Here is a 27,329-nt window from a genome sequence, read left to right as displayed (position 1 = left end):
AGCAGCGCTGGCAATGATAACAAGAATCCATAGTTTGAGTATTCTATCTGCAGCTTCTATTATCATCCCTAACTCCGCTGCTCTGATAAGCTGGATATCTGCTGTATCTGCTGTGATCAGGATGAGAATATCTGGAATAATAATACGCTTATAGTTTGTATTCGATATAGCAGAAAGCTTCTCTTGATAAACTTTCTACGCTACGAGCAGCATATGAATATCTGCATAGAGTGTTCGTCTTTTCCTTTCTTTCTATCCGCAGGTTCAGCCTTTATGCTATCTTCCAGCGCAGGCTAGCTTATCTAGCTAACGCCTGCTGCTTGCTGTAAACGCTCTCGAGCCTCTGATCAATCTCCCGACTAGCTAGAAGAGATATCTCAGTTCCTTCAATGCAGCAATCTGAGGTTTGATAGTAATCTCGCGCTGCTCGCGCTCTGGTCCGAAGAGATAGATTTTATTCAAGCTTTCCAGAGTGCAATGAATGAAGAAGCTCAATATGAGATCTGCAGCTGCTATAATCACTGCTAGTTTCGTCTTAAGGTTCAACAGAATGGGATTTGTAGAGCCTGCTATAAGCTTGATAACAAGAAAGATAATAAGCTGCTCAACTTCTTTTCGCACGAGAACAGCCTGAGCTTTAGTATGGTTTTTGCTAATCTTTCTGAAGCTATGCAAGTTAAGAAGCAGCTGTTTGCTCGAATTCACATCTTCATCAACTGCTGTCTGATCTGGGGCTAGCAGTATCAATATAGCAAGCATTATATCAGCTTTCTTTGAGATATTGCTTATCTCTTTCAATAGCTCTCTTATCTGCTCAAGAAGGCAGATCTTCTGATTCTTTGGCCTTGCAATACCCAGAATAAGCTTCATATTATGCAAGCATATAAGAAGAAGATGAGAGTCTGCTGCAAAATGATAGAGATCTGGCTATGATTCCTTATAGCTAATTATAGCGGATATAGCAATCTTCAGTTAAACTACAAGCAGCTTGCTCAGCTGCCTGAGGATGGGAATATGATCGATAAATGCATAATCATCAAGATTGATAATAAGATAGCTGCATTACAGCTATCTAATAACAAGGAGAAGAATGAAGAGGAAGCTTTTGAGGAGATTGCTGCTGCTTCTAATGTTATTGCTATCCACTCGGATCTGCACTGCCTTCGCCAGCAGCTCTCAGGCCGAGATTTGCAGCTCGAGCAGCTTCCTATGCACCCCGAGAAGCTTCCTGTACAGAATTTCATCGAGATACTAAGCATCCAGTCCACCCCTTTAAGCAATCTGAATCATTGTATAGCTCTGTTCAGCTTTGCAATACCTACGCTTTTTCCAGAAGCTAAGAGCGAGTTTATCAAGCTTTGTATATGCGAATGTATATTTAAGTAGTAAGTATATTATATGATTTTCCATAAGAATGAACAGTTTGCCTAGCATTCTCGCTTTAACTTTATAGTCTTCAATATACTGATAAGAGCAGATATTAATAAGAAGAGCAATTTCTTTGTTAATCGCTCTGATTACATCTTGCTAATATTTAATATTATTAATGCATTTAAGAAAGCTCTTGAGAGAGATGAGCTTGAGGCTTGTATTATTCTTAATTCTATTATTCGCTTAGCTGATAAGCTAAAAAGCACTTATCCCTTCTGAAACTAGATCAGGAACAAGTTGCAATCTCTCTGCTATGCGCTCAAGTGCTCGCATATCTTCGTTACTGCTTCTGCAGCTGATCTGCACTAGGAGTTGCTAGCTTATATAATGCTACGATATCAAGAGTAGCTATAAGCTGATGATAAGAGCAAGATGGTTATTATGCATTGGAATCTAAAGGAGAACTCTCATATTGCTGCTTATCACTTCTACATCAGGTTCCAGGTTTTCTTCAACGAGTATCTGTTCAAGAAGTTGAAGATTAAAGCTTACTAGCAGCGCTATGAGTAGCAAGGCTGAGGAAGCACTTATGTTTACAGCCTTTACTGAATCAAAGCTATAATACAGGCTCTTGATGAGGGATTTCTCAGCAATATTCAGAAAGAAGAGTTCGTAAGAGCTTGGAGCTTTCACATTACTGCTTATAACCCAGAGCCTGCTTGCTAGCTACTCTCTTATAAGGCCAACTCCTTGGCATTCAAGCCTAGCAAGGATATTATGTTCAGCATGCTTTCTCGCATTATCAATCATATACAGCAACACCAGTGCTCTGAGGCTTACTGTCTCCGCTAGTACAAGCTTTCTGATAGCAAGTAAGCGGAGAATAAGCTCTGCTGCTTCTACTACAAATACATCCTTCGCGAGATCGCTGCTATAACTATCAGAATCAATAAGCAGAAGAATCCGTCTTAGGAGGTGTTTGATAGCATTCGGAACAATAGCTGCATGAATAATTATATCCGGAGTATCACGATAGCCTAGCTAGCTAATACAGATATAGCGCTATATACTTCTTTGCAAGCTGTAATCAACTACATTGCTAAGTACTGCTTCAAGGCTAAGGTAAAGACTTAGCTATACAAGAAGATAATATCCGAATTAATTTCTAAGATTAATCATGCAAAGCTTATAATATCTCTGATTGCTAAGATAATGAATAAGCTTCTCTCTGAACAAGACTAGCTAGCTATGGAAGTTGCTTATTACTTGCTCAGCTTCCCTCTCATTCAGTACAATCATCAGTTTATCAATGTAAATTGCTATTCATCTAATCAACATAAGAGCTCCCTTACAGTTCTTAATGCTAATAACTAGATTCGAGATTTCAAGCTTCTCTACCAGAAGTATTATAAGCGCTATGCTATCTAGAAGAATCTTATATACTTTGATTTCCTCTCCAAGATCAACTATACTAGAGCGCAGTAAACATAATTCAGCTTTACAGCTAAGCTTCGAGTTTTGAACTATTTCCCTCGGTATTCTCTCAAGAGCTTCTTGCTGAACTTTGAAAGCTTTGCTTGCATCAAGCTAATGCTCAACCATCTCTTTAGAAACTACTATCATCTCAAGAAGATTAATAGCGTATCCTTTCCGATCTTCAGCAAAGCTTTCGAGCACTGCCTTGCTATCTACAATCACTCTAACAACTACTACAGCACAGCAGAGATAGATGCGCCAGAGGAAGGCTTTGAGAAGAATCCTGATGCTGTACAGATAAACCTTGAGGCTGCTGATTGGAATATATTAGCTACAGAGCTTTCCAACTATACTATTGAGACTAATAATATCGAGATTCTTAGCAATCACTCTATCAATCTCAACTATAACTGGAGTTCTCATATTAATCGATATCTCAATCTCTGGAATATGCAAACCAACTTCTGAAAGGATCTTCGGGCTATCTTGCATATTCCAGCATCAGCAGACCAATTACAATCAGAGTTTGCTATTCTGAATCTAAATACTCAGCAGCACTTGCTATATACTACTATTGTAAATCACTAGAAGGAATGCTTTGAGTATGATTATTATGGGAATAGCATGATTTGCAATTCAGATTATTAGCTTCTATTGCAGATTAATAAACAAAAGAGCATAGGAAAGTCTTATACGTTAAAGATTATTACTGCAGCTATGCAGAGAGTCTCGAATAGATTCGCTTATCCTTACGAGATGATCATAAAGGCTGCGCTTACTAGTATTGCTGCTAATGCTATTAATAGCCAGACAATTCATTCTCTCTATCGGATTCCTATTATAAATATAATAAAGCTCAATAATCTTACTATTAGCAAAGCTACAAATATCCGCAATAAGCTTTGCTATATCGAATACTTCATTATTAATAAGAAGTTAATAATCTTATGCAAGCTTTTGGTATGGATTAACTACTACTTTCGCCAGATCTTCAAGTGCAATCACATCTTTGATAGCTGCTATATTATCCTGTTAAGCAATTTCTATCAGCTATCTCCAGTAATAACGAAGCTTCTCTTTTCTCATAAGAAAGACCTTCCAAACTTTGTAAACAAAGCTAGCCGGATAGCATACCTCGAGTTCAAGAAGACTATCGAATTAACCGAGATTATGCAGCAAGCAGGCGCAAGCCAAGCTCCTTTTCGTAATGTGCTTGAGAGCCTCCGAACTAACAAGCCTACTGAGAAGGACTGGAAAACTCTCTCATTCCGCATATCTACTTCCCTGCTTCTGAACGAGATAAAGCGCTTTAATAATGCTCTGCGCATCTATTCTACCAATGCTGAGATTGTTGAGTACAATACAATCCATCTAGAACATCTTAATAAGCCTGTAATCCAGAACATTGCTATTAATATAGAACTATAAGCGCATATAGTTCCTTCTTGAGATGCTGGCAATCTGCACAATTCTTTGCTGCTCTATATTAGTGCTAAAATTATACTTATAGATAATATATGAATCGATATTAGCTTGGTGAATAATGCTATCAGCACTGTTTATGATATTATCTAGTTTGCTAAGATTAAGAATTCTTGCAAATACTAGCCTTTTGTTATACTTATCAAGATGAATAGCTATTCTGAGCCATACTGCTTCCCAGAGAATTACAAGATTCCCTCCAGTATAATCCCCATCTTCCTTATCTATCAGAACTTTCTCAAGAGAAATGCCCCTTGCTTGCATATCCAGTTTCTATTGATCATTGCATACGCTATTACTATATACAAATCGCAGAGCTCTATACTGAACCAGGCTATAATGAATATCTCTTCCAAGAACTTTGCATCTAGTCTAACATATGTGGCAGTATCTCGCGTAACTCATCTGGAAGGGCTGATGTTTGATAAGCTCTTTTATCTTTCTGATCTCTGTATCAAGAAGAATCAGATAGAAGCTTGCTGTACCAGGGATTACCAGAGACGAAAGGATGCAAGCCAGCTTCTCAAGCCTTGCCTAGCTGCTTACTCTCAGCAGTCCCAGCCTCAGCAACTGCAATCTTCTCAGTATAGTAACAGCTTAGCAGTTAATAATGCCTAGTGGAAGCTGGAGAACCTTTATAACTAGCTTAGATAGCATATATAGAGATTTTGAAGCACCTTAATTGATAATGCTTTCCTTTAATACTCTGAGCTCTAGATCTTATATTAAGATTATACTAAAGATGATATATATATATTCATACTTATTCCTTTATAAATTTAAAGCTATATTGCAACTATATATACTCATAATCATCTCATATTACATATGCACTAGATTTAAATGCACTCATTACTGCCTTATATTACAAGTGCATTAGATTTCAGTATACTCGCTACTGCCTCATATCACAAGTGCACTAGATTCCAGTATACTCTCAACTGCCTTATATCATAAGTGCATATAGCTTGGAAGCTTTCAGATCTTGCTAAGTAGAATAAATAAACACTTTCCCCTCTCTCTTTTTGCATTTTTAGAAATCTTAATCTTTCCTTTCTTTCTTAACAACAACATCTATATTGATACATTTGTTTACTACACTTTTCAGATATTCAAATCATTAATTACTATATTATTATCAGATTGATTATTATATCTTCATTACAAGCTGCATCAGAAGCTATTTTTGAATCAGCTTGAAGCAGTATGCTCCTCTCAATGCAGCTTCCTCTCCCTCTGCATCATTAAGCTAGCTAGCTAATGCATTTCTATCTGCAAGCTCGACTGCTTAGGAAGCAATCTACGCTTCCCTTGAAGCTATACAGAAGCAGTTCTCCAAAAGCACTCTGCCTACCAATACTCAAGTTATTAAATTAATAGCAGCTACTGCAATCAGACTACTTATAGTCAATTCAATGCATTGCAAGAGCCTAAGAAGCTTTAGCCTCCTATATAGCACTTCAGCAGCAACGAAGAATTTGATTTCAGCTCTCATTCAGGCTTCTAGCATGTTAGCCTTGATTCTGTATCAGCATTATGCTCAGAAATACAGACTCTGAACGGATTGTATAGTTATGCTCTGCAGCATAGTTGATTCTACCCCTCTCTGTATCAACTGCTATTATAGCGGAGGAACGGATCGTTGCTTGTAGAATCCATAAGTGCGAAATGATTCTCAGAGATCCCAGATTCTATACGTAATAGTTGCGCAGGCAGAGGCTCTCAGGCTCCTGAAGAAGAGTCAACTATCCAGCGAGGCTCAATCCCTCGCTGAACAAGCACTCGTGGAGCATCTCTGCTATCAAGCCGAAGCCCTTAGTAATGGAGACTGTGGTCATCTAGTATAGGCGCTGGCGAGGAAGGTGAAGCCCACTGGGGAGGAAGAGAGTGATTATACAGCGGTGAAGAGGGAGGAGCAGCAGCAGCAGGAGGAGGAGGAGCAGCAGGAGGAGGAGCAGCAGGAGGAGGAGCAGCAGGAGGAGGATGTTGCGATGCCAGATGTGGGCTGCGATCTCTTTATAAGAGATGAGGAGGGCTAAGGCGAGGAAGGAGAGCCTTCGGGAGCGCATGCCCCTGTTATTCGCATACCTGAACCGCTTGCTCGTGAAGAGGAAGTATATCTTGATGATACCTCTGTAAGGAACTCAGCTGATATTGAGCTCGAGATAGCTTCTCTCTAGCTAGCTTTTCTCGAGAAGGCTACTTCTCAGCCTAGCGATAATAAAAGCTAGTTGTGCAATCAAGATGATAAATTTGCTGGATTATCTATCTTCGCTTTAAGCTCAGCTCTGGTTCTTACTCATAGCTCTAGCTCTCTTCCTCCTTTCGAGATCAGCTCTATGCAATCTCAAAGAAGGCTAGGCCAGACGTCGCTTGCAAGCCAGATGCAGAAGAAGTGATGCTGATATCAAGAGCTTGTATATCATTAGTCTATACATAGTTGCTTTTCTATTGTTGCTTTCTATTGTTGCTTTCTGTTATCTGCTTTTCTATTTATCTCATATATTCCACTATCATATACCCTTTGAGGCGCCAAGTAGCAAGCTGAATAGGACTGCTAAGTAATAATCATTGCACTATCTTCCTTGAGAAGGTATGTAAAGACTGCTCAATTAATAAATATCGTTAGAAAGAGTAGCTATATAAGTAGCTATGTAAGCGGCTGTTAGAAAAGTAGGCTTTATTTGCTGGAGGATATAGAGGAAAAAAAAGTTGAATCGAAATCAAAATTTCAAGTCCAGGGTAAGTTTGTAAGGTATACTTATTACTCAATCGTATCAAGAGTGCACTGTAATAAGATGCACTCGTCACTCGATCATGTCAAGAGTGCACTGTAATAAGGTGCACTCATTACTCGCACCAGTCAAGGGTATATAGAACTCTTCCGGTCCGGCCGTACCCTCCAGTGGCAGGCTGCTTTCGCTACAGCATCCACTCCGTTGATCCCTTAACCGTTCCGGCTGGCAATTAAATGATAAAAACAGGGCTGGCAATTGAATATAAAAACAGTGGCTGGCAATTGAATATAAAAACAGTGGCTGGCAATTGAATGAGCCCCCTAGGATATAGATTTAAATATACGAAAAAATTTGGTGTACTCCCCAGAGCGTGCGGAGGGCCGTAGTATACCAAATTTAGTGGAACGGTTTCGTATATTTTAATATATACATTGCTCTCCTGCATTCTAGTCTGTATCTCCTAAATCCACTGCATAGCACATCCCGAGAAGTGTATTATGGGAGAGCTCAAAGCAGACAGCAAGCTTGGAGCATGGCGCTGATACAAACGAGAGAGGCGAATACAGTATGACAGCTTTAGAGTTCGTAATACAGCGTAGATATTCTGAGATTGCTGGATATTACTGGCTACTTCTCATCTTCGCGATAATATAAGTTAGCACTCGAAGAACGGCAGCAACGTGCGCATGTATCAATAGGACAATTCATTGGTTAAAACTTCTGTGCTAGAGTGAGTCACTGTAGTTAATTATAGAAGTATTGCAATATCTTATTTTTGAAATCGAATGTAGAGTAGTAATACGTCTAATTTCAAATTGTAATCGGAAGTATCTAGCTTGAATTCTATAACTTTCTGCTTTTGCTAGTTATAAATCAGATAGCAGAGTCAGATTTCAATATTGATTGAACCAAGTCCTTTGAGTTATACTATTCATAAACCCTTTTCCATATTTTCTTCTTTGACTACTCTCTCTGCTTCTATGCGAATCTTTTCTCTGGGCTCGAACTTGCTAGATTTGAAAACTTATAGTAGAATTGAATTGCATCATGCTTAGCAAACAGGCAAGCCGCAAGTGTTAAAAAACAAGATGAAAAGTTGACTGCATAGGCAGCACAGTTTCAACATGGTTCTACAAAGTTTTGTAGCCCAACAAAGCAACTCATGGGCACAAATCCAGATATCAAAAACAAATTGCCTCTACCTTGTAGAGATGGAACCAATCTTTATATCAAAAGCATGCCACTCGAGGCTATCAATGCTCTTGCAAGAAGTTGTACAGACTCTATAAAATGATTACTATACAGGTATTCAAGGTCTTCTGCAATATGAGAGCCGAGGATGCCCTCCACTGTAACATCGCTGCAGTAAGGGATCGATCTGATTCACTTAGGATATAATCGAACATAGGAAAATACACCATTGACCTACACCTCTTTGAAATTCCTGTCCATCCCTATCACTATAGGTTTCGTCCAGTCTCTTTTCATCTTTGCTGCTAGCCAACTTCCGCAATTCATCCCCTGCATGATCTTTTATAAACATTAGATACGCCTCATGATGAGCCTTATAATGATCGGCAATCATGTTAGGAGCTCTATGCTCTGACCACGCTCCAATCCCCGATGGTTCGCAGCCCACACATTGCACCGAGACGAAATTCCGGAACCCAGGTCACTCACTCCTCTCCAAATAGACGCAGAACCATCCTCTGACTAACCCTGTTCTATTCCTATCGAATCTTAACTTTTTGCTGCTATAAAACAAGAATACATTTATTATCATTAAATAAACTATTAGAATATAGCTCTTCAGTTATTAATCTAAGTATTTATTTATTACATACTTGAATAGCTCCAAAGGCGGATAAAAGCACTTGTACGGATTACTTGTTATATTTCCGTATTCAATTGATTCTTATTTTGATACCGCTCTTGTTAGCATAAATCCTTTGTGTACTTCAGAATCTTCGGATATTGCAGTGCATCATTACAATATGCTACAGATATTATTTGACCCTGCTTCAGTTCCGCGCATGTGACGCCGACGGCAGCCCGGACCTACCCTCGCCCTGCCTGCCCGCCGTCTTTGGACGCTTCGTCCCTAAGTACGGCGACCTGGGCATCTGGGCGCCAGAAGGCATAGATGCGCTGCGCGTCTGGCAGCTGCGGTGCCCCCGCGGGCGGCCTTTTGTCTGCGTGGTAGCCGAGCTCGCCGAAAAGAAGAACCGCAGCTGTCTCGAGGGGGTCATCAAGGATCTGGCTGAGTGAGTGCATCAGAGCCGAGTGGCGGCCTCCCATCCGTAGTCCCCAATAGCTAATCCATGTCGTAGATTAGTCGTTACGCCACTGATGCTCAATGCAGCTTCGCTGGGCGAGTGCAGAGACGAGGCTTGGATGACGTTCAAGTATCGCATGCTACCCTCACTGCTGCTAAAGCCGCGCGGATACGAAAAGAGGGCAAAGAGAGAAATGAGAACCGACTACGCCCGCAACACCAACCCCGAGCTCAGTACGATGCCCGTAAAATGCTCGATGGAGGAGCTGAGCGACATCTTCGACCGCAGCTGGCCCTGAACGCCGCACAACCACGAGCTCTCCGACATGAGCATCCTGGTCAAGCCTGACCTGTCGGGCATCGCGTGCGTGATGGAGTGGCGGGTCTCACCCCTGCCCTTCGGGGCGAGCCTCGCCGCGGTCCAGTGTCTGCTGGGCACCAACTTGGGGAATGACGACTGGCTATACTATCCCTCGGACCCCTTCGAGCTCTCGCGGCTCCTCATTCATTCCGTTCACTACCTCCTCTGCAGAGAGACGAATACGGTGCTGAAAGCCACGGGCCGGAGGAGGTTACTGGTTGCCATGCGATTTGGCTACGCGTTCGATTTTGGCCCAAAAGTGGCCAGTGACCCCCGACGGTTCCGAACATCGCATCTAAGTCGAGTCATGTGTGCGTTTGAGGAGCTGTAGTGGGACGAAGAGCACTTCCAGTTCGGATGATACGGCAATAATCTGTAGGTCTCGTGGACTCCTGTTGTGGGGGCAACCGAGAAGCTCAAGAGGAAAGTGGAGCGGGATTGTTCTCCATACCTAGGTATTTCCTTAGTTTTCCATACATGTCAGTCAACTACCTTGTTCTATGACTCGTAAAGGCGCCATAACAACCTACCTTGGCTTCAAAGGCCTGCTGTTTAGAAGAGAAGTGCTGAAGGATGTCCGGGCGTCAAGCTACGGGAGCCGCAGTGCCAGGGCACAAATAAATCAATGCTCATCCACTCGGAGATCTACAACATCCACATGATTTCCGACCCATCCTTGTCTGAGCCACATCCGACACAAAACCGGGCCAAAACTCGGGTGCCCAGCGCTGGTCACCGGAGCGAAAATGAAAAATGAGGCGAGCGCTAACAAAAGGCTAGAAGTGCTCTTGTGCCCGGACTGTGCCGCCGGGGGGCGTAGCGTGTCTCGGTGAGGAAATACGAGGCAACTAGACTTAAAAAATGAGGCGTGAGGTGAGGTGAAGACCGAGAGGCATGACCGTAGAGCAACGCGCCCGAAGGAAGCAAAACATTTTATAAGGGGAAGTCCGGGGGGGCAAGTCGTGTATTTATATGCAAGAGCCCCCTCGCGTTTGGAAATTACAAGTTCCATTTCCTCCATCGAGTGCATAAGGCACTTGGAGTTTCTACCAATCGTACAACTTCTCACTCAATTTTTACCAATCATACTACGCCACCTCCCGCACATATGGCCCCCAAGGCATCTTTGTTTCATTACCGCCAATAGCGTCGCGCCACACAAGTTTGTTAGCCCGGCATGTACAAGCAGATCCGTCATGTTTGTCCCCCCTCTGTTCCTTCCAAACAATCAGACTTCCATCAATTAATTAGCGGTATCTAACATGATCTTTTCTGCAGGCTTCCATCTTCCAGATGGATTGGGGCATGACTGGTAAGAGGGTGTTTCCCTCTGTTGATATGACTTTTGTTCCCACGACGCGCCGCATGGGGAGACGGAAACCCCATACGGTGCAGGGCAATCAGAGTCATACGTTGGGCGTCTACCTAGTCAAGTGGTACATCAAGTGCACCGCCATTTTGAGGCTGTTGGTTTGAACTTTGAAGCTGTTTGCCTTAATTTTCGGCCATTGGCCACACAACGTTGGAAGCTTCTCATTACTGTCTCGGGTCTGGAGACGGGAGGCTTTACAGAAGATTGGAATCGACTCATTCAAAGCTTATGTATACAATGCGTCTCGGAAGCCAGGTGGATACCGGGAAGCCTCTTTTTTGGGCAGAGAATAGAAACTGATCCTACCTTCATATGTCGGTATCTTGGTAACTCTTGCTTGCATTATCGTGCTCTACTTATATTTATCCTCGAGGATTCTGAACTTTGGCAATCGCCCTTGCCAACCAGGTGCATTTATAGGCGCTAGGCGTGCGCGCGTCTAACGGTGTCCGGGGATGGCCGGGCCCCAGGGGCAGTCAAGGATACCCAGAAGCGGCCAGGAATCCCTGAAGGTCCTCGAGGGCGTCTTGAGTGTGGTCAAAGTCAACGCAATGGAGGCTTTAGGTAGCCAGAGACAGGTGTCGGAAGCACTCATACCATCTATCATTGACAAGCTCCTATTCATCCACAATGCTCCGGCCACTGGCGGGCCTACTTGGTGAACGCTGAGGAACAGCGGATGTGATGCGTAATCAATGGATTTTTCAGGCTGGCTGCTCTAGACTATTTCCAGTCAAACTAGAAGCGGAAGTGTGTTGGGCTTCGTACGAGTAGTGCTTGGTTTCTGAATTGTTAACTCCTTCATAATCTTGCTCATAAGCTTATAGGTTGCAAACAGGGCTGCTGAAGCAGGACCCCAAGCAGCAGCATAGGCCGGTTCTGCTAGTAGATCACTTTCTGGTATCATTGCTTATTAGCAACCGTTTGTATGGCTACAGTTAGGCATTTTGCTCTTCTTAAAATCGCCGCCATGCATCACAACTCCGGCCCTAGGACTCGGTAAGTCGTGCGACTACAAGCGAGCGCTTGGGTTCTAAATCTTAGCTACTTGTAGTTGGAGTTCCAAATATCTGGAAGTTGTATTTTAAGCGCTCGTTTGTAGAGCAAAATGGAGCCAAAGAGATGGAGTATCGGGCAAGGGTATTCATCAGGGTTAGGGTATATGATCCCGGTTACGATGACAAAGATCATTAGGCGCTGTGGTCCTTTAGTTACCGGGAAGGCCTTCCTACTCTCCATATGCGTATTCCTATGTATAGATAGAACAACCTACAGTCATGCTATACTCGTGGTATGAGGATCGGTTGCAAAATCTAGATTCGCTGTATGGTTAGACGATGCGCTTCGCGAAAGTGGATGTGACTGAGTGGCGGAAAATGTTTGCACTTGAGAGAAGGATAGAAAATTTAGAGCCCATTTGACCTTTTTTTAAGTGATGTGAAATGCGAACATGGTCTGTGCTGCCCAGCGGCTGCCTGGAGACTGATGCAAGCTGATTGGGTACTGCATGCCCTCTCCCTTTCCCTTCATTAGCCTCAGCCAAACTTAAGTCCATTCTCTGAAAGCTGGACCCCCCTGCTAACCCAGCTTAATTCCGTTCCCAGCTCCCTACCCCTTTGCCAAATTTTTGTTCGCATCGACAACTCGGCATTCTACCATCTTCATGTCTGTGTCTTGCACATTACAAGCTATCTTTCTAACCACCATTACTCGGCTCGGCAACAGCAGTCTGCATACAATTGGCAAGCACGTTTGACTTGTCAGAAACAGTACATTAACGAAAACTCCTTCGAGCCGACGCGAGCTATCGAGGCTACCAGATACGAGAGCGAACGCAACGAGGAAAGAAGGATGCGATAATCAGCGATACGAGAGAGAACAGCACGAAAAGAACAAAACGAGAAAGAACGATACCTTCACCAACAACGAAAAAAACAAGACCGAGAAGAGCAGCTTCCACACCAAAGTCATGGCCATAGGCAGCCCAACCGGCGGTAGCCAGGCTTCGGAGGACGAGTTGCCTGGCAATACGCGCCTTGCTAACGGAGAAGAGGCTACCTTTTTCAACACGGGGTATCTCATGATCGGGCAGGACCTGGAAAATCTGGCGAGGAAAAGGAGGAAAGCTACGCCAGATTTTGAGCTACTCGAGCCAGAGGCCAGGCCCATGCCTGCCAGGCAGCAGTGCGCGGGGCTGTGGCCTTCGTTGCCCGACGGAGACGCAGTGGACCAGGTGCAGCGCGACATTCCGGACGCATGGTACCAACTCTGCAGGGTCTCTGCCTTGTTACAGTTCATAATGCTCATGGCGGAGAAGGGAGGGTTTTGGAGGCGCGGTTTGCACCTCTTTGGCGACGGAAGCAACCACGAAGGACAGTCTGATGGCTACTGGCGGCATGTCGCCGACACTCTGTGCGACATTTTGCACAAGATGGAAGCCACCAAGGCCGAGGCGCGAGAGCATATGCAAAAGATCCCGCTGGATGAGTTCTGGAAGGTGGAACTAGAGAATTTGGAGCCCATTGCGGCGGAGGCGGAGCAGAAATATCACGAGGCTATGGTCGAACAAGTGCGGCAAGTGGGATTGGAAAGCGCTTCTTCTACTCAGCAGACGGCTCAGGGGACGGTCTCTCAACCAGCGACTCCACAAGCATTGCGAGCCCGGCAGCCAGGGAAAGTGCGGAAAAGCCAAGCCGCAAGACCAAACAGGACACGACCGAGAACACAGAAAGCACAGGAATCACAGGAATCACAGGAATCACAGAAAGACGGTTCTCAACTTAGGACTATGATAAGGGGGAATGTGGCATCAAGAGCGGCCCTAAATTTCTCAGAAGACAGCAAAAACTCGGGTCCAGCCATGGGCAGCAGCTTCGCATCAACAGCATCTGGGAAGTCATCTAGAATGGCGTACGGCTTGAACACCAAGAGCATTATCGACATCGAGAAGCGCTCCTTACGAAACCAGAAAAAAAAGACAAACCAGACGCCGGCCAGCACTGGAGTTCTCGACGGTAGGGTCGACACGAGAAAGCAGTATAGACGCACGCAACGTCCTAGAAAGGGTTAAGGGTACCACTTCCAACTCCACCAGTTCTCTGGGGTGTTTGGAAACCCAAAGAATACGACTTGCTGAACAAGCATCATCATCAACAAATTGCACGGGCGCAGCCTGGTTTTGGCCCATGGGCAGCTTGCCCAAAGTGCAAAGGATCGCACCCGCGTCGGCCTCAGGAGTGCGGACATTCAGGCTGCGAGGACTTCTTCCGGGCCAAACACCTTGACCAATAGAGGCCAAGGAGCATGGCCAAAATAGCGCTCCAAACCGCCTTACCTCGCCTGAACCTGAAACAGATAGGTCCGAAAGGCCGAGGAAAGGGGAGACAGGAGCGGAGCGGACAAACCGCGTCGCATGCACAGAAGTAACCAATGAGATAATGGCATGAGGCGCATGACGTGCCGGGCTGCAGGGATGACAGGAAAGGGAGACGCGCGCTCGGGGTCCAATCGGGTAGTAGAGCCCGTGAGTTAGGTACCTGGGCAACGAGATAGCTTGACCAATAAGAAGGAAGGCCACGAACCAGGTCTGCATGAGATCTGATCCAATGGCTGTAATCCAATGGCTGTCATGACGCCTCTCTGATCCCGTTCCAAGTGAGTGAGAATAACATGCAGGGGTCGCAAGCGTATCCCCGCCACCAGTTGTCAGTGCCAATCACCTACGTAGCAACCATCCTAGCGCGCAGCCCTTCTCTCATAGCCTTCTACCCCCCTCCTCAGTCCTTCATCGAACCTATCCACCTAAACTTGTCTTCTTCCATTTTCTTTTCTTTCTCAATTCCGACATTGCGCTCCTGCAAGGCCCAATGCTTGTTCCACCACCCACGGGCACAGCCACCTTTCAGCAACTTTTTTCTTTTGACTAGTTTTGACAAGCGACAGCCATGAATCCCCCAGAGGGAACCGACTCTCTGGACCTGAGCCAGTATCTGGTCATGCTCGGTTCGTTCCGCATAGTCACTGACAACAACACAGTGGCGGAGAAATCGGTGAAGGCGATCGCGGACCACAACTCAGAGTTTCGTTTCGACTCTACGGCTCATGATAATCATAGCACTGACGCGTGGATGGGCAGCAACCCGCGCGAGGAGCTGTGGGGTCCGTTCTTCGCGCTGCCGCTGGAAAAGATGAGTAAGACGAGCATGCCCAAGAACAACAGCGCCTACATCCTCGGGTCGCTGGACCCGGAAGAGGCTGAGCTCGCGGGTAAGAGCCACCCGAAGCAGCGGGCCAAAGATAATTGCGCGTGCGACTTTGAGCTCGCTGAGAACAACCAGACGGGCATCAGTCGGAAGACGATCAGCATCGACCTTTACCCGCAGCCCAATGCCAACAAGCAGGTAATGGTGCGCGTGGGCGTGCTGACCGAGAGGGTGAGGTACGCGACGCTAGACGCGGACCCGGACGCGGGCTGGTCGACGTCGCATGCGGTAGAGAAGGGCAAACACTTCCCGGTGCCGCAAGACGGCTGCCTCCTCATCACCATCTCGCGGCTCCAGTTCCGCATGTGGGTGCCGAAGCTTACGCCTGTCCAAGACGCACGCCGCCGCAAGTTGGCTCACGCATTCGAACTCGAGGCCCACTATTGGAAATAAACTGTATTGAACTGCGCTTAGGGAAGGAAAAAAGGGAGGAAAAGAAAGGAAGGGAAGAAAAAAGCTGGCTAATTGAGGCTATAGCTAGGTTGGCTGGCGATAGTGGGGCCAGTGATCCACCTGGCCTCGCACACCCACCGCAGCCCGCCGACATACTTTCCGAGCATGCACATCGGCGTCGACACACGCCACAACAACATGCGTATCAGCACGTCCAAGTCCAAGTCCAAGCCGACGGCGACGTACCTGTACATGGGGACCGGCGCCCCTACGAGCATCCTCGCGAAGCCGTTTTTTACCGTCTGGAGCCCTCCGAAACAGCTACTCTCTGCCTAGCAGCCGATGGTAGAGCCTAATAGTCCCTCCCCCGTGTTGGAAGTTCAAGTGAACAAGGTGGTGGTATATTGCGCCCTAGCTCCATTTCTCCCGTACTATGTAAGTTGGATCCGCAAACAGTCATTTACAATCAACCCGCGAACCAACCTATACTGAGACTGTTGGTTATTGCTCTCTTTTTCCAGCCCAACGTGTACAACTTCGTAGAAGTGGCTGTCTACGCCGCCGATGACTCTCGGTCGAAGCCGAATAACCTGCCGTGGGCCATCGGAGATTTTGTCCCCGACAACACGGAGACGCTTGGCACCCTGCTCGACCTGGAGGCTGCCGGCGAGGACACGCTCGGGCCCAGGGAGCGGTTGTTCATCTTTCAGCAGTTGTGCAGCGCTATATGCCATGTGCACTCGCACGACATGGCACACGGCGGGCTCACCAGCCGTGAGATTCTCATCATCCCAGGGGCAGCCACAGAGAACCCCATTACGGAAAAGGCGGACGACGAGGCTGTCGTCCAGACCGACCCCGTGTGCACCGTCAAGGTGTTTGGGTTCACCGTGTCGACCCTCAAGTACCGCAACGAGGAGGTGGTGAAGGCCCAGAAGGGCGACGCTGTCGAGCTCGGTCACCTGGGCGTGCGGCTGCTAGCCGGCTGCGAGAAACGCCTGCGCACACTGTCCTACAAAGACAAAGATGCCTGGATCGAAGCCAGCTACGGCGCAGACTATCGCGTCCAGCCGCTGCTCGAGTACCTGATTGGCGGCCGCCTTTCCTCGGAACATGCCAAGGACTGGGCGTCGGGCATCCTGATCGACAAACCCGGCGTGAGCGCCCTGGCCAAGAGAATGGAGCAGCGGTCCGCCAAGCGCAAGTGGACCGAGTCGCGCCTCGCCCCGCAGGAGTCATCCAAGCGTCAACATACGGCCCAGCCCATGTCCGGCAGCACCGCCGTCGCCAATGGCACGCGCGTGATCAGAATTCCAAAGAGGAAAAACGCTGCTGCGGCTCGTGCCGCTGCAATGCTGAAACCCCAGACGGACCGAGTAGAGCGAGCAAGCGCGGCGCAGCTGCGTTGCGTCAAGCCGCTGTCGTCTAACCGAAAAATCGTACGACCCCGGGCGGTTAGAGGCCAGATACGAGTTAGCCGCGCTTCCATTGCCAACTTGCGGGGCTCAGAAACCCACCCTCCGCTTCGGTCGTCGCTGAAATCCGGAACAAGACAGGCTCGCGGCACTGTTGGGGCGTCTGTTGCGTGGCAAGAAGATCTGAAACCGAGTTCTAGCAAGCTAGGCTCGCAGAAAGGCCTAGAGGAGGTCGCATCGCCCAACGCACAGTCTCCAAATGACCAAGCTGCCAGGAAGAGTGCTCAGCCTGTAGACTCTCTAAGCAGATCCAGCGGAAACCTAGAGGTTGAGAATTATCAAACGGCCCTTTCTCACACCCGGGCCGCAAGACAAGATTTTGTGGACCCGGTCGATGAGGACGACGCCTTGTCGTTTGACCAAAAGTACGCGAGTGAGGAAGAACAAGCGCGGCAGGATGCTGTTCCCCATAAGCACGTCGAAGTAGACGACGGAACCACAGCCTCAGAAGCGAGCCTGAATGACAAAGTCGCGGCGGAGCCGTCTGACCTTGATCTGGCGCAGGACGACGCCTTGTCGTTTGATCAAGTCTATGCAAGCGAAGAAGAACAGGCGCGTCAGGACGCTATTTCGCCTGAGGTCATCGAATGGGAAGAGGGAACCACAGAGTCAGAATCGAGCCTGAACGGCGTAGACGGGGCGGAGCCGTCTGACCTTGATCCGATGGCGGCGTCAGAGGTGCAGTCGGGGCACACGTCGGCGATCTTAGTCGGCAGCGAGGCCGACTCACACGACGAGGCCAAGCTCTCCTCGCAGCTGCGGCCGTACATGTGGGGTAGCAGCCAGAACAAAGAGAGTGGCAAGGTCGAGGATGATGACGACGAGGTCGTGGATGATGAGGACTACGAGTTTGACCCCATCGTCAGCGGGGCGAACAAGGACGTGCCTCTAGACTCCCAGTACGATGATGACCTACCCGACACACAGCCCTGGACCAACGAGCCCCCAGTCGCCGAAGGCGAAAAGCCCGGCGCGGTGTCTCAGCTGTTCGAGTTCGAGGAATTGCAGCCGGCGGATGAGGAGGCGCGCGAAGAAGACGAGTTGAGCGATAGCCGCGCGGAGCAGCAGATACAAGACCAAACCGCTGGTTGGAACTCGTGGTGGACGACGAAATGGATGAATCGCGAGCGCAAGCTCGGCGGAATTCGCGAGGAAATGCAATCCGCCGGGAATCAGAGCCGGAGAGACGGGTTGTTGTCTGGCACGACGGCACACCAGAAGACGCACAATTCGGGGTTGTGGTTGTTCCGGTAGAGAGATAGGGGAGAGGGTAGAGGGAGAGATGTGCATGTGTATCAGTATCCCGTCGCACCGCTAACCGTGGTCGACGTGCCTGGATTGTCATCCAACACCCAAATTTACTTTGTTGATGGGACTTGGTTTAGCATATGTATATAAGACTCATTGTATACTTGATTTTGATAGTGTTATACAAGGTTACTACTAAACAGTCAAAAAGTCTCTAATACCGATCTATACTGAAAATATACTTAAATAATGCTTCTTCTAAGCTTAAGCAGTGATATTGCAGATAGAATCTTTGTTCTATTATTTCTATCTGCAGGCAAGTCGAGCTTATCAGAGTTACTTGCAGATACTGAACCAGAACTAGGGCGCCGTCGCCCTCGAAAGAAAAAAGGGACAAACAGCTGCCGAAGCAATGGGCAAGGGCTCGTGCAACCCAAGCGTGCCTGTACAGATGAGGACAGCAAACTAAGGCCACACGGGCGCAAGAACAGGGTGAAAAACCTGTCTTAGACCTGTCCAAAGGGTTCAAAATTGAAAGGAGAGAAAAGAATGCTTTTTTCTTGCCTCTAGCTAAAGAATTTGAAAAGTGGGTGGTATCCTTTATATGTATGAGGACCCTTGACCCACTGTACTCCATGTCCCATGGACTACCACCCTGGCCACCACAACAGCAGTATTGTCAGGGCCGATTGTGCCAGCAAGGCTCAGAGCCAGCTAAGCCAGCTGGATTACGGATGACTAAGCAATATGCGGCTATAAAGCGGCTTTCTAGCCACGTCAGCACTGCTGAGCAGAACTTAGCTCCTTAGGCCTCAATGTTATTCTGGTTGTATGCCCCTGAAAGAGAGAAAGACCTCGCCACATTGCCTTTGCAACCTTTCCACCTGACAAGTATAGCAGAAGAACTTATATATGCATTTCTCAGAATAATTATTGCTAACTACAGCATACTAGAAGAAGTAATCTCTAATAATAAAAGCTTATTTTCAAAGAATAATAGCTTAATATAATATAAATATAATAACTTAATTAGCTAAGCAAAAACATTTTCTTAAAGTAAGTATTGAATTTTATTAATTATAAAAATCTTAGCTAAATATTCTATTATAATAATAACTACTTAATATATCTTTTAAGCAAGAAAAGTTTAGAATAGTTTCTGAAAGTATTATAAAGAAAGATTAAGCAATTAGCAATAAGAAGAAAGAAATTAATCTATAATACAGTTTTAAATAATAGCAACTCAGATTGCTCTAGCATCTTTGAAAAAGAATTAGCTTTTAGAGAAAATAATAAAGAAAGATATTTCTTAGAATACTATAAGCAATAATAGATAGAATAACTCTTGTAAGTATTTAAAGAAGTATTTTTTAATAAGCAATTAGATAATTTATTAAAGCTTATTAGCAATTTATTGAAAATTATTAATTCTAGTAAAGCAAACTTAGTAATACTTTGCAATATATTCGATTTTATTAGTATATATTATTATATTTCTATATACAATATAGAATATATAGTATATAAATTCAGCTTTAGAGAATTCTTTATTTATATTTCTATTTATAATATAAAATCAGTTTAGTATAAAGATTCTAGAATTAATTATATATATTAAAATTATTATAGAATTGCTTAAATCTTATATATTAGTTATAATTATAAGTTATATTTTTTAGAAAAGATTAAATATAAATAATTCCTAGTATGAGAATAGGAATAGATTATTCAAGTATTATAACTCATTCAACATGCAGGTTGCAGAATAGGCTTATCAAACAAGGAATCAGGTATTACAACTCAACATCAGATAATCAATAGTGATTATATAATTCAGAACAAGGATTACAGCAGAAACGGATTATTAGATTAGTAGATAATTCAATGAGCCTGAATTACTTGAATTACTTAAATTGCTAATAATTCAAGATAAGCTATAACAAAGAGCTAAATATATAGTTATACATTCATTACCATTAGATAGATTATTATATATAGCTCTTTAGTTATCAATTTAAGTATCAGATTACTCTCTTACTTTATTAGCTCCAAAGGCAGTAAATACTTGCATAGTTATCCTAGTTGTATTTTCATATTCAAAGCTTATACTTAGCACTGCTCTTGTTAGCATAAACTCTTTATATACTTTAGAATCTCTAAATTACTGCAGTGCTTATTACATTTTGATAATTCTTATTCAAGAATAATTCAGTATTATTCTCTTAAGCAATATAGAATATAATAGCTTCTCAAGAATTCTTCTTATTCTTATATGCTTCTATTTAGAAAGAACTAATTAACTAGATATATCAGCTTACTCAGCGTATTTAGAATCTGTATAATCAGCAATAAGTGCAGAGTGTTACTATTGCTAATTAGCAAGCTCAGCTAAAATAGTAAGCTTAATAAGCTTAGCAGGCATAACTTATTTCTATAATTACTAATAATGCTAGAAAAGTATATAAGATGAATAAGCTTGCTATATATAATAGCAATTAAAAGATGCTATATAAATTTCTTACTTACTGCAGAGCATACTTTCTATATTATATAATTCAGTTTACTAAGGAATCTGAGAAAGTTATTCTTATAGAAACTTATTTCAAAAAAAATATTCTTATTTAATACAAGCTTTCTCTATATAATTACTTGAAGTATTAGAATAACTCTAATACATATATTCAGAATACTAAGAATATATTTGATTTCTTTATAAGTTTCGAAAAAGCTCTTAAGAAGATCTTTAATAATTTTAATAAAGAATATATTATAGCTTAGCAGCTTATAAATCTTAAACAGATCAAATTAGCTTCTACTTATATAATTAGATTTAAATAGCTCTTAGTATAATTCTTATAGAAAGATAAGAATCTTATAAAATATTATTATAAGAGATTTAAGAATAATATTAAGAATGAGATCTTCAAATAGAATTAACTGAAAAACTTTGTAATATTCTCAAATCAGATAATCCGCATTAATAACTATTTATATAAATAATGAATAAAGAAGTTCAAGAAAGAAGAAAGCTAAACTTGGAAGTTTCTAGCTAATACAAACAAGAAACTTTAGTATAAGAATAGCAGTTAATATAATAGCATAGCTTAGAGCAGCATAATATATGCTAATCTTATAAAGCTTAATATAGCTAATAAATAGTATAGTAAAAAGAATAGTATTACTTGCTATAACTGCAATAAATAGAAGCATATTTTATATAATTGCTATTAATTCAGAAAAAATAAATAGCAATTAGTTCAGAAAGAATACTAAGTAAATATTGCTTAATAATAAAAACTTAATTAATTAAATAAAAATATTCTCTTAAAGCAAGTATCGAACTCTATTATTTATAGAAGTTTCAGCTAAATATTCTGCTATAATAATAATTGCTTAATATATCTCTTAAGTAAGAAAAGCTCAGAATAGTTTTCTCAAAAACCTAGATACTATAAACAGATAGCAATAGAAGAATAAAAGCATATGCTTAGTATAATTACAAGCAGCAATAATTCGAATTATTTTAATATTATTGAATAAAGTATTCAAGTACTAAAAATAGAACTTAGCAATAGCATTCTTCATTACTCTTTATTACTCATATTAAGCGCTATAGCTAGAAATATGAATAGAAAATAATATCTTCTCAGCTACTAATACAAATACTTAAATAACGCTGAAAATACCTCTCAAGCAACAGAGGGATTAAGCTAGAGCAAACAATCTAGCAATCTATTAGAATCTTTCGGAAACAGCGAACTTAACAGCTTTATAGAAGTTCGGAAAGAAAAATTTCTCTTTAGCATCAGAAAGAATAAGAAAGCAATATAAATTAAGTATCTTATCTATAGAATAGAATTAGAAAAGCTCTTTATCTGCATTCTCTTGCAAAACATTGAAATACAACCAGATAAGAATTCTCGAATCAGCTTACTTCACAGTTTATATTACAAGCTAACATAAATCTTCTGTGCTTATTATAGCTATAGAGCACATTTCTCAGAGAAGATATAATATAAATAATTCTCTATCAGAGAATCAGAATAAATTCTTCAGATTATTAAAGCAGAGAAGCTTTACTTTAGAAGAATTCTTAATAAGCAATATAGCAATACATATATTGAGCTGCTAAACAACTGCTCTAGATAATATATGAATAAAGAAGTAGAATAGTAGTAATGCAGAATAATACTCTATATGATTTATATTAATAATAAGATTTGCAACTAGTATTAATAAAAAGATAATTAGAGATAATAATAATACGAGTAGAAGCAAGCTAAAAAGCTTGCTCGAGAAGCAGCTATGCAAGTCTAAGAGAAAGCTAAGCAATTTTCAAAAACTTCAAAAAGCTAGAATTGCTTATAAGAGAACTGCAGATAATTAGATTGGAGCAGTTTCTATATAAAGCTTCTAAAGCAGATTATGCTTATATTAAGCTCAATATATATATTCATGAATACAAGTATAGCGTACTATTAGATATGTTATGACTCATCCAACATGCAGGTTACAAAACAGGTCACGAGTAACAAGGACCCGGTGTCATGATTCAACATCGGACAACCAACAAGGATTACGTAACCTAGAGTTAGGGTTACAGGCTGCAACCAATCAGGAAGGGACTGGAGCAGTCGACGATCGGTCCTCACGGTCCAGGCAGAGGACCGCAACAATCAACCACCGACTCTTACGGTCCATACTGAAGAGCTGAATATATAACCACACGCTCATTACCATCAGATAGATTGAGTACATAGCTCTTCAGTTATCAATCTAAGTATCAGATTACTCTCTACTCTGATAGCCCCAAAGGCAGTGAACACTTGCATCGCTTATTAGGACTTGTACGGTTCCGTATTCCAGGACTTGACACTTCGACACCGCTCTTGTTAGCATAAACCCTTCGTGTACTTAGGAATCTTCGGATTGCTGCAGTGCTCATTACAAGATAATAGTACTCAGAAAAACTTTATATTTCTATATATTATCAATTAAGTACAACTATAATAGAAATGAAAAAAGCAGCTATATATTCTTAGCACTATAAAAGAACAATCTGTTGCATATAATCAAAGTATAATTAATATGGAAACTAATTATCTATTTATTTTGATTCAAGAATATATAATCAGAGTTTTCTTTAATATTATAAATATAGCATAGCATAAGCTAATTATAAAGCTTTTATAGCTTAAAAAGCATAATTCTCGAATTAATTAAACTATTAGCCAGATCTTATAGAAATAAGCTGTATTTAGAGAGATAGTTATAATTAATAGCATAGAATGAAATCTAGTTATTAAAGAATATTCGATAAAAAAAGCTTTAAACAGATTCATATATACTTTCAGATTAGCAGAACTAATAGCTTAAGAAGAAGAATCTAGTAATAAGCGAATCTAAACAGTGCTAGAGCGCTAACAGATTAGTATAATAGCAGAAGCGAGATTCTTAACAAGTTAATCTATTCTGAAGCAATAAGAGAAAGTGTAATGAGCACTGCAGCAATCCGAAGATCCCAAAGTATGCAAAGGGTTTATGCTAACAAGAGCGGTATCAAAGTATCAAGTTCTTGAATACGGAACTGTACAAGTTTTCAATAAGCGATGCAAGTATTCACTGCTTTTGGGGCTACTCAGTATGTAAGACTGAATACTTAGATTGATAACTGAAGAGCTATATACTGAATCTATCTAATGATAATGAATGCATGGTTATATATCCAGCTCTTCAGTATGAATATATTGAATAGCAACATATTCAAGTTATCCTACTAGCTCTGAATAGCACATATCCAAAGCTATTCTTTCTGATTAGCTGTGCTTATAATCCTAATTCTGGATTATGTAATCAATATTTTGTTAGAATATTGGATTCTTGATATCTGGTTCTTATTACTTGTGATTTATTTCGTAACTTATATATTAAATAAGTTATAATATTATCTCTCTTTTATTAGTTGTTATTCTTAACAATCTTTTGTAAGTATTCCAGCAAGTCTTCCGTATGCATGATCTTGCCTTTCTAATCGAGATGTTGAACAGAATTAACAAATCTTATTCTCGTGCTGAGAAGACTAAACAAAAGGATTTCTTCCTTTCCTTACAAACGCTGTTACTATGCCTTCCTGTTCTTTCTGCAAGAGCTGTGATATTCAGTTTTGTTAAATCTCTATCGAGGATTCCTCCTATTGCGCCGAATGTATTCGCCTGAGCTGCTTCCGGTGCGATGTTCAAGGGTTGAGCGCAGCGGAAATTCGTTGAATAAGCATCCAATACTAATGCTTGGAGGACCAACTCGAAAGTGCTGAGAGGCAGCTGCATAATGCTGCTGCGAAGGTGGAACGTTTGCGAAAGCAGAAACGTCTGTAGTTCGAGAAGATGATGAAGGCTATTCGTTGAAGCTTTTCCAGCGTAGAGGAGTTAGAGCGTAAGAAGGCTGAGGAGAAGCGAGCTCGTATTGCTGCTGGAATTCGTTCTGTAGTTGCAGAGAAGTCTGCTGCTGTTGCTGAAGATTCTTCTTTTGAGAGTTTCGACTGGAATTCCGTGGATATAGGGAATTCAGTAGTAAACTGATTGGATTTTCTGGAGAGTGAGATCTCTGAAGCTTCTGGGTTTCGGTTCGGAGCGGAGCGATTGTTCTAAGTGCTAGCTTCCTTTCTTTTCCAATACTCAGCTATTTTCTCTTGAGTATTCTTAATATTTCTCTATAGTTTCTACGAATTTTCACTTGCTGAGTATTCTCTTTACTTAATAAGATATTCTCTTGTGCTATCTGTACTTCTGTACTTAAGGATCTTCTCTATTTCATACTTTGGTTTATTATTTTCTACTTCTGCTATATTGTTTGCTAGTATTTCCTATGCTGCTAATTTCAGCAGTAAGATATGAAAAATCAGATATATTCTTATTTTATAAGATAATACTAACTTGTAATTAATTAGGGAAATCTGTTGCAAGATTTTGAATAGTTCTAACTTCTTGTAATCGAGTTTGTTGCTAGATCTGATTATTTTGATGTTTTTTTTTCAAAATAGATAGATTTTATTTCTCTTCTGTAGGATTGGTTTCTCAATTCTTTTGGAGTTTGTATATTATATTATTCGTTCTTGAACAAATTGTAATTCTAACTGAAATTCCTTCTAAATCTTCTTAATTCTCTTAACTCTTTTATCTACAGCTTCTACATCTGCTCTTAGCAGTGCCTTGTAATAAGCTGTTGAATTATATCTGTAGAGTATAAAGAATAGCAACTTCTTTATTATGCTTATATCTGCACTATTATAAGCAAACTGTATAAGAAATAACAGATTAATCCAATTATTCTGTTTCTAGTTAATATAGTATTAAAAATACTATTTAATAATCTGATTTATTCTTTTCATCTATTTATCTGTTTACAAATGAAATGCTATAGATATTCTGTAGTATATTCTGAGCTGTTTTATAAGCAAAGTTCAAAATTTTGAATTGAATTTCCTATCTCTATCGGAGATTACTTTTTGTCAGGGTAAAAAGGGCACACAAGTGAGGTGAAGGGGTGTGAGCTGCTCCCAAGCCGCTCTGTTGATGCTTCCATTCAAAGGGACTACTGAACCTATCTCCCTCCTCCTCTTTTTCGCTGCTGGACCTGTTGTTCCCCTTTCCCTTATGTACACAATTGGCCTGGACTAGATGGGATGACAATGGCCTGATGGCCACGCGGTATCGTACGAGAGCGCTGCTTCGGAGCGAAGCCCTCGCAGCAGCCCTGGACCGCCACCAGGGGTCGCAAGGGCCACCTATTTCCTTTGTGCGCATACAAGCCCTGACACTAGGGCGTTCGTTAAACTGAAGAGCATGATCAAGTATTCATAGTATCCGTAGCATATTCTAAAAGCAGTTTTCCATTCCTCTTCTTTCTTTACTCTGATCAGATTGTAAGCTTCTTTTAGATTCAGAGCTGTAAACTACTGTGCTTCTTGCAATCTATCTTGTAGTTTCTTGATGAGAAGCAATGAATATCGGTTTTTGATTGTAATGTTATTAAGTTGCTTGTAATCAATACATAGCCTGAGCTTGCTGTTTTTCTTGAATACAAATAGAATGAGATATTCTGCTGATAATTGCAATGATTGTATATATTCCTTTTTAAGATTCTCGTCGAGATACTCCCTGAGTATCTCTAATCATGCTTTGTTTAGTCTGTAGATAGGGAAGAATTTGGATTATTTCCCTTTTTGTAGCGGGATCTTATGGTTGTATAAGCTGTATTCTGGCAATTCTGTATTCAATCCTTTCTGGAATAGTTTCTTGAACTTGTGATATTCTCGTGATATACTTGCGAGTGTTGGTTCTGGTCTATGTGCTGTTTCTGCTACCTGAAGGAACAGTAGGTACTGTTGAGCGTGCTTCTTTTCGTTCGTTGTTTTTGAGGGCTTTGAGCATTCGCTCCGGGCCGGACCGAGCGCTCGAGGGCCTGGTTTCGAGGTTTTTCCTGTATGAGTTCACAATCCACTTTCTAAAGCTTTTCCTTGTTGCTCCGGAGCGGACTAACGTGCTGAGGGTCTCGCTTCCGTTATTTTGTTAACTTATTAGCGCTCTGATACTGTTTAGGTTCGCTTATCACTAGATTCTTCTTCTTGAACTGCTAGCCCTGCTGACTTGAAAGTATATATAAAGTTGTATAAAGCCTCTTTTCCTGAGTATTCTCCAACCACTAGCTTCGATCCTTTATTGTTAATTGCAACTATCTCTCTGAGTATGGCTTGTTCTCATGAGATCTGGCTAGTAGTTCAATCAATTCAAGGATTATGCTTCTTGAGCTATAAAAGTCTCATAATCAGCTCATATTGTGCTATATCCGTGATATCAAAAGAAACTCTGATTGCATAT

General features: G+C 42.3%; 5 protein-coding genes across 5 annotated transcripts; all 5 read left to right on the top strand.

The window, feature by feature from the left end:
• Positions 1–528: 528 nt before the first annotated feature.
• On the top strand, positions 529–738 carry M406DRAFT_250828 (uncharacterized protein; the record flags this gene model as incomplete). The annotated part of the gene is made up of 1 exon (XM_040916724.1): positions 529–738. A coding segment is annotated over one exon (210 nt), but the record flags the coding sequence as incomplete, so codon positions are not given.
• Positions 739–5,997: 5,259 nt separating this feature from the next.
• On the top strand, positions 5,998–6,368 carry M406DRAFT_326853 (uncharacterized protein; the record flags this gene model as incomplete). The annotated part of the gene is made up of 3 exons (XM_040920143.1): positions 5,998–6,026; positions 6,066–6,147; positions 6,177–6,368. 3 exons carry the CDS (start codon positions 5,998–6,000, stop codon positions 6,366–6,368), a joined length of 303 nt encoding a protein of 100 aa, XP_040779262.1.
• A 2,038-nt stretch (positions 6,369–8,406) lies between these two features.
• On the top strand, positions 8,407–10,034 carry M406DRAFT_326852 (uncharacterized protein; the record flags this gene model as incomplete). Its single annotated transcript, XM_040920142.1, has 4 exons — positions 8,407–8,432; positions 9,119–9,331; positions 9,398–9,587; positions 9,660–10,034. The coding sequence occupies 4 exons, from the start codon at positions 8,407–8,409 to the stop codon at positions 10,032–10,034; spliced, it is 804 nt and encodes a 267-aa protein (XP_040779261.1).
• A 3,010-nt stretch (positions 10,035–13,044) lies between these two features.
• Positions 13,045–14,145, top strand: M406DRAFT_75465 (uncharacterized protein; the record flags this gene model as incomplete). Its single annotated transcript, XM_040925853.1, has 1 exon — positions 13,045–14,145. The coding sequence occupies one exon, from the start codon at positions 13,045–13,047 to the stop codon at positions 14,143–14,145; it is 1,101 nt and encodes a 366-aa protein (XP_040779260.1).
• Positions 14,146–15,019: 874 nt separating this feature from the next.
• Positions 15,020–18,459, top strand: M406DRAFT_349714 (uncharacterized protein; the record flags this gene model as incomplete). The annotated part of the gene is made up of 4 exons (XM_040922494.1): positions 15,020–15,642; positions 15,940–16,020; positions 16,090–16,165; positions 16,252–18,459. 4 exons carry the CDS (start codon positions 15,020–15,022, stop codon positions 18,457–18,459), a joined length of 2,988 nt encoding a protein of 995 aa, XP_040779259.1.
• Positions 18,460–27,329: the final 8,870 nt, after the last annotated feature.

Source organism: Cryphonectria parasitica (genome assembly GCF_011745365.1).
Source record: "Cryphonectria parasitica EP155 unplaced genomic scaffold M406scaffold_2, whole genome shotgun sequence".
Classification (NCBI taxonomy): domain Eukaryota; kingdom Fungi; phylum Ascomycota; class Sordariomycetes; order Diaporthales; family Cryphonectriaceae; genus Cryphonectria; species Cryphonectria parasitica.
This window is presented reverse-complemented; position numbering and strand designations above follow the sequence as displayed.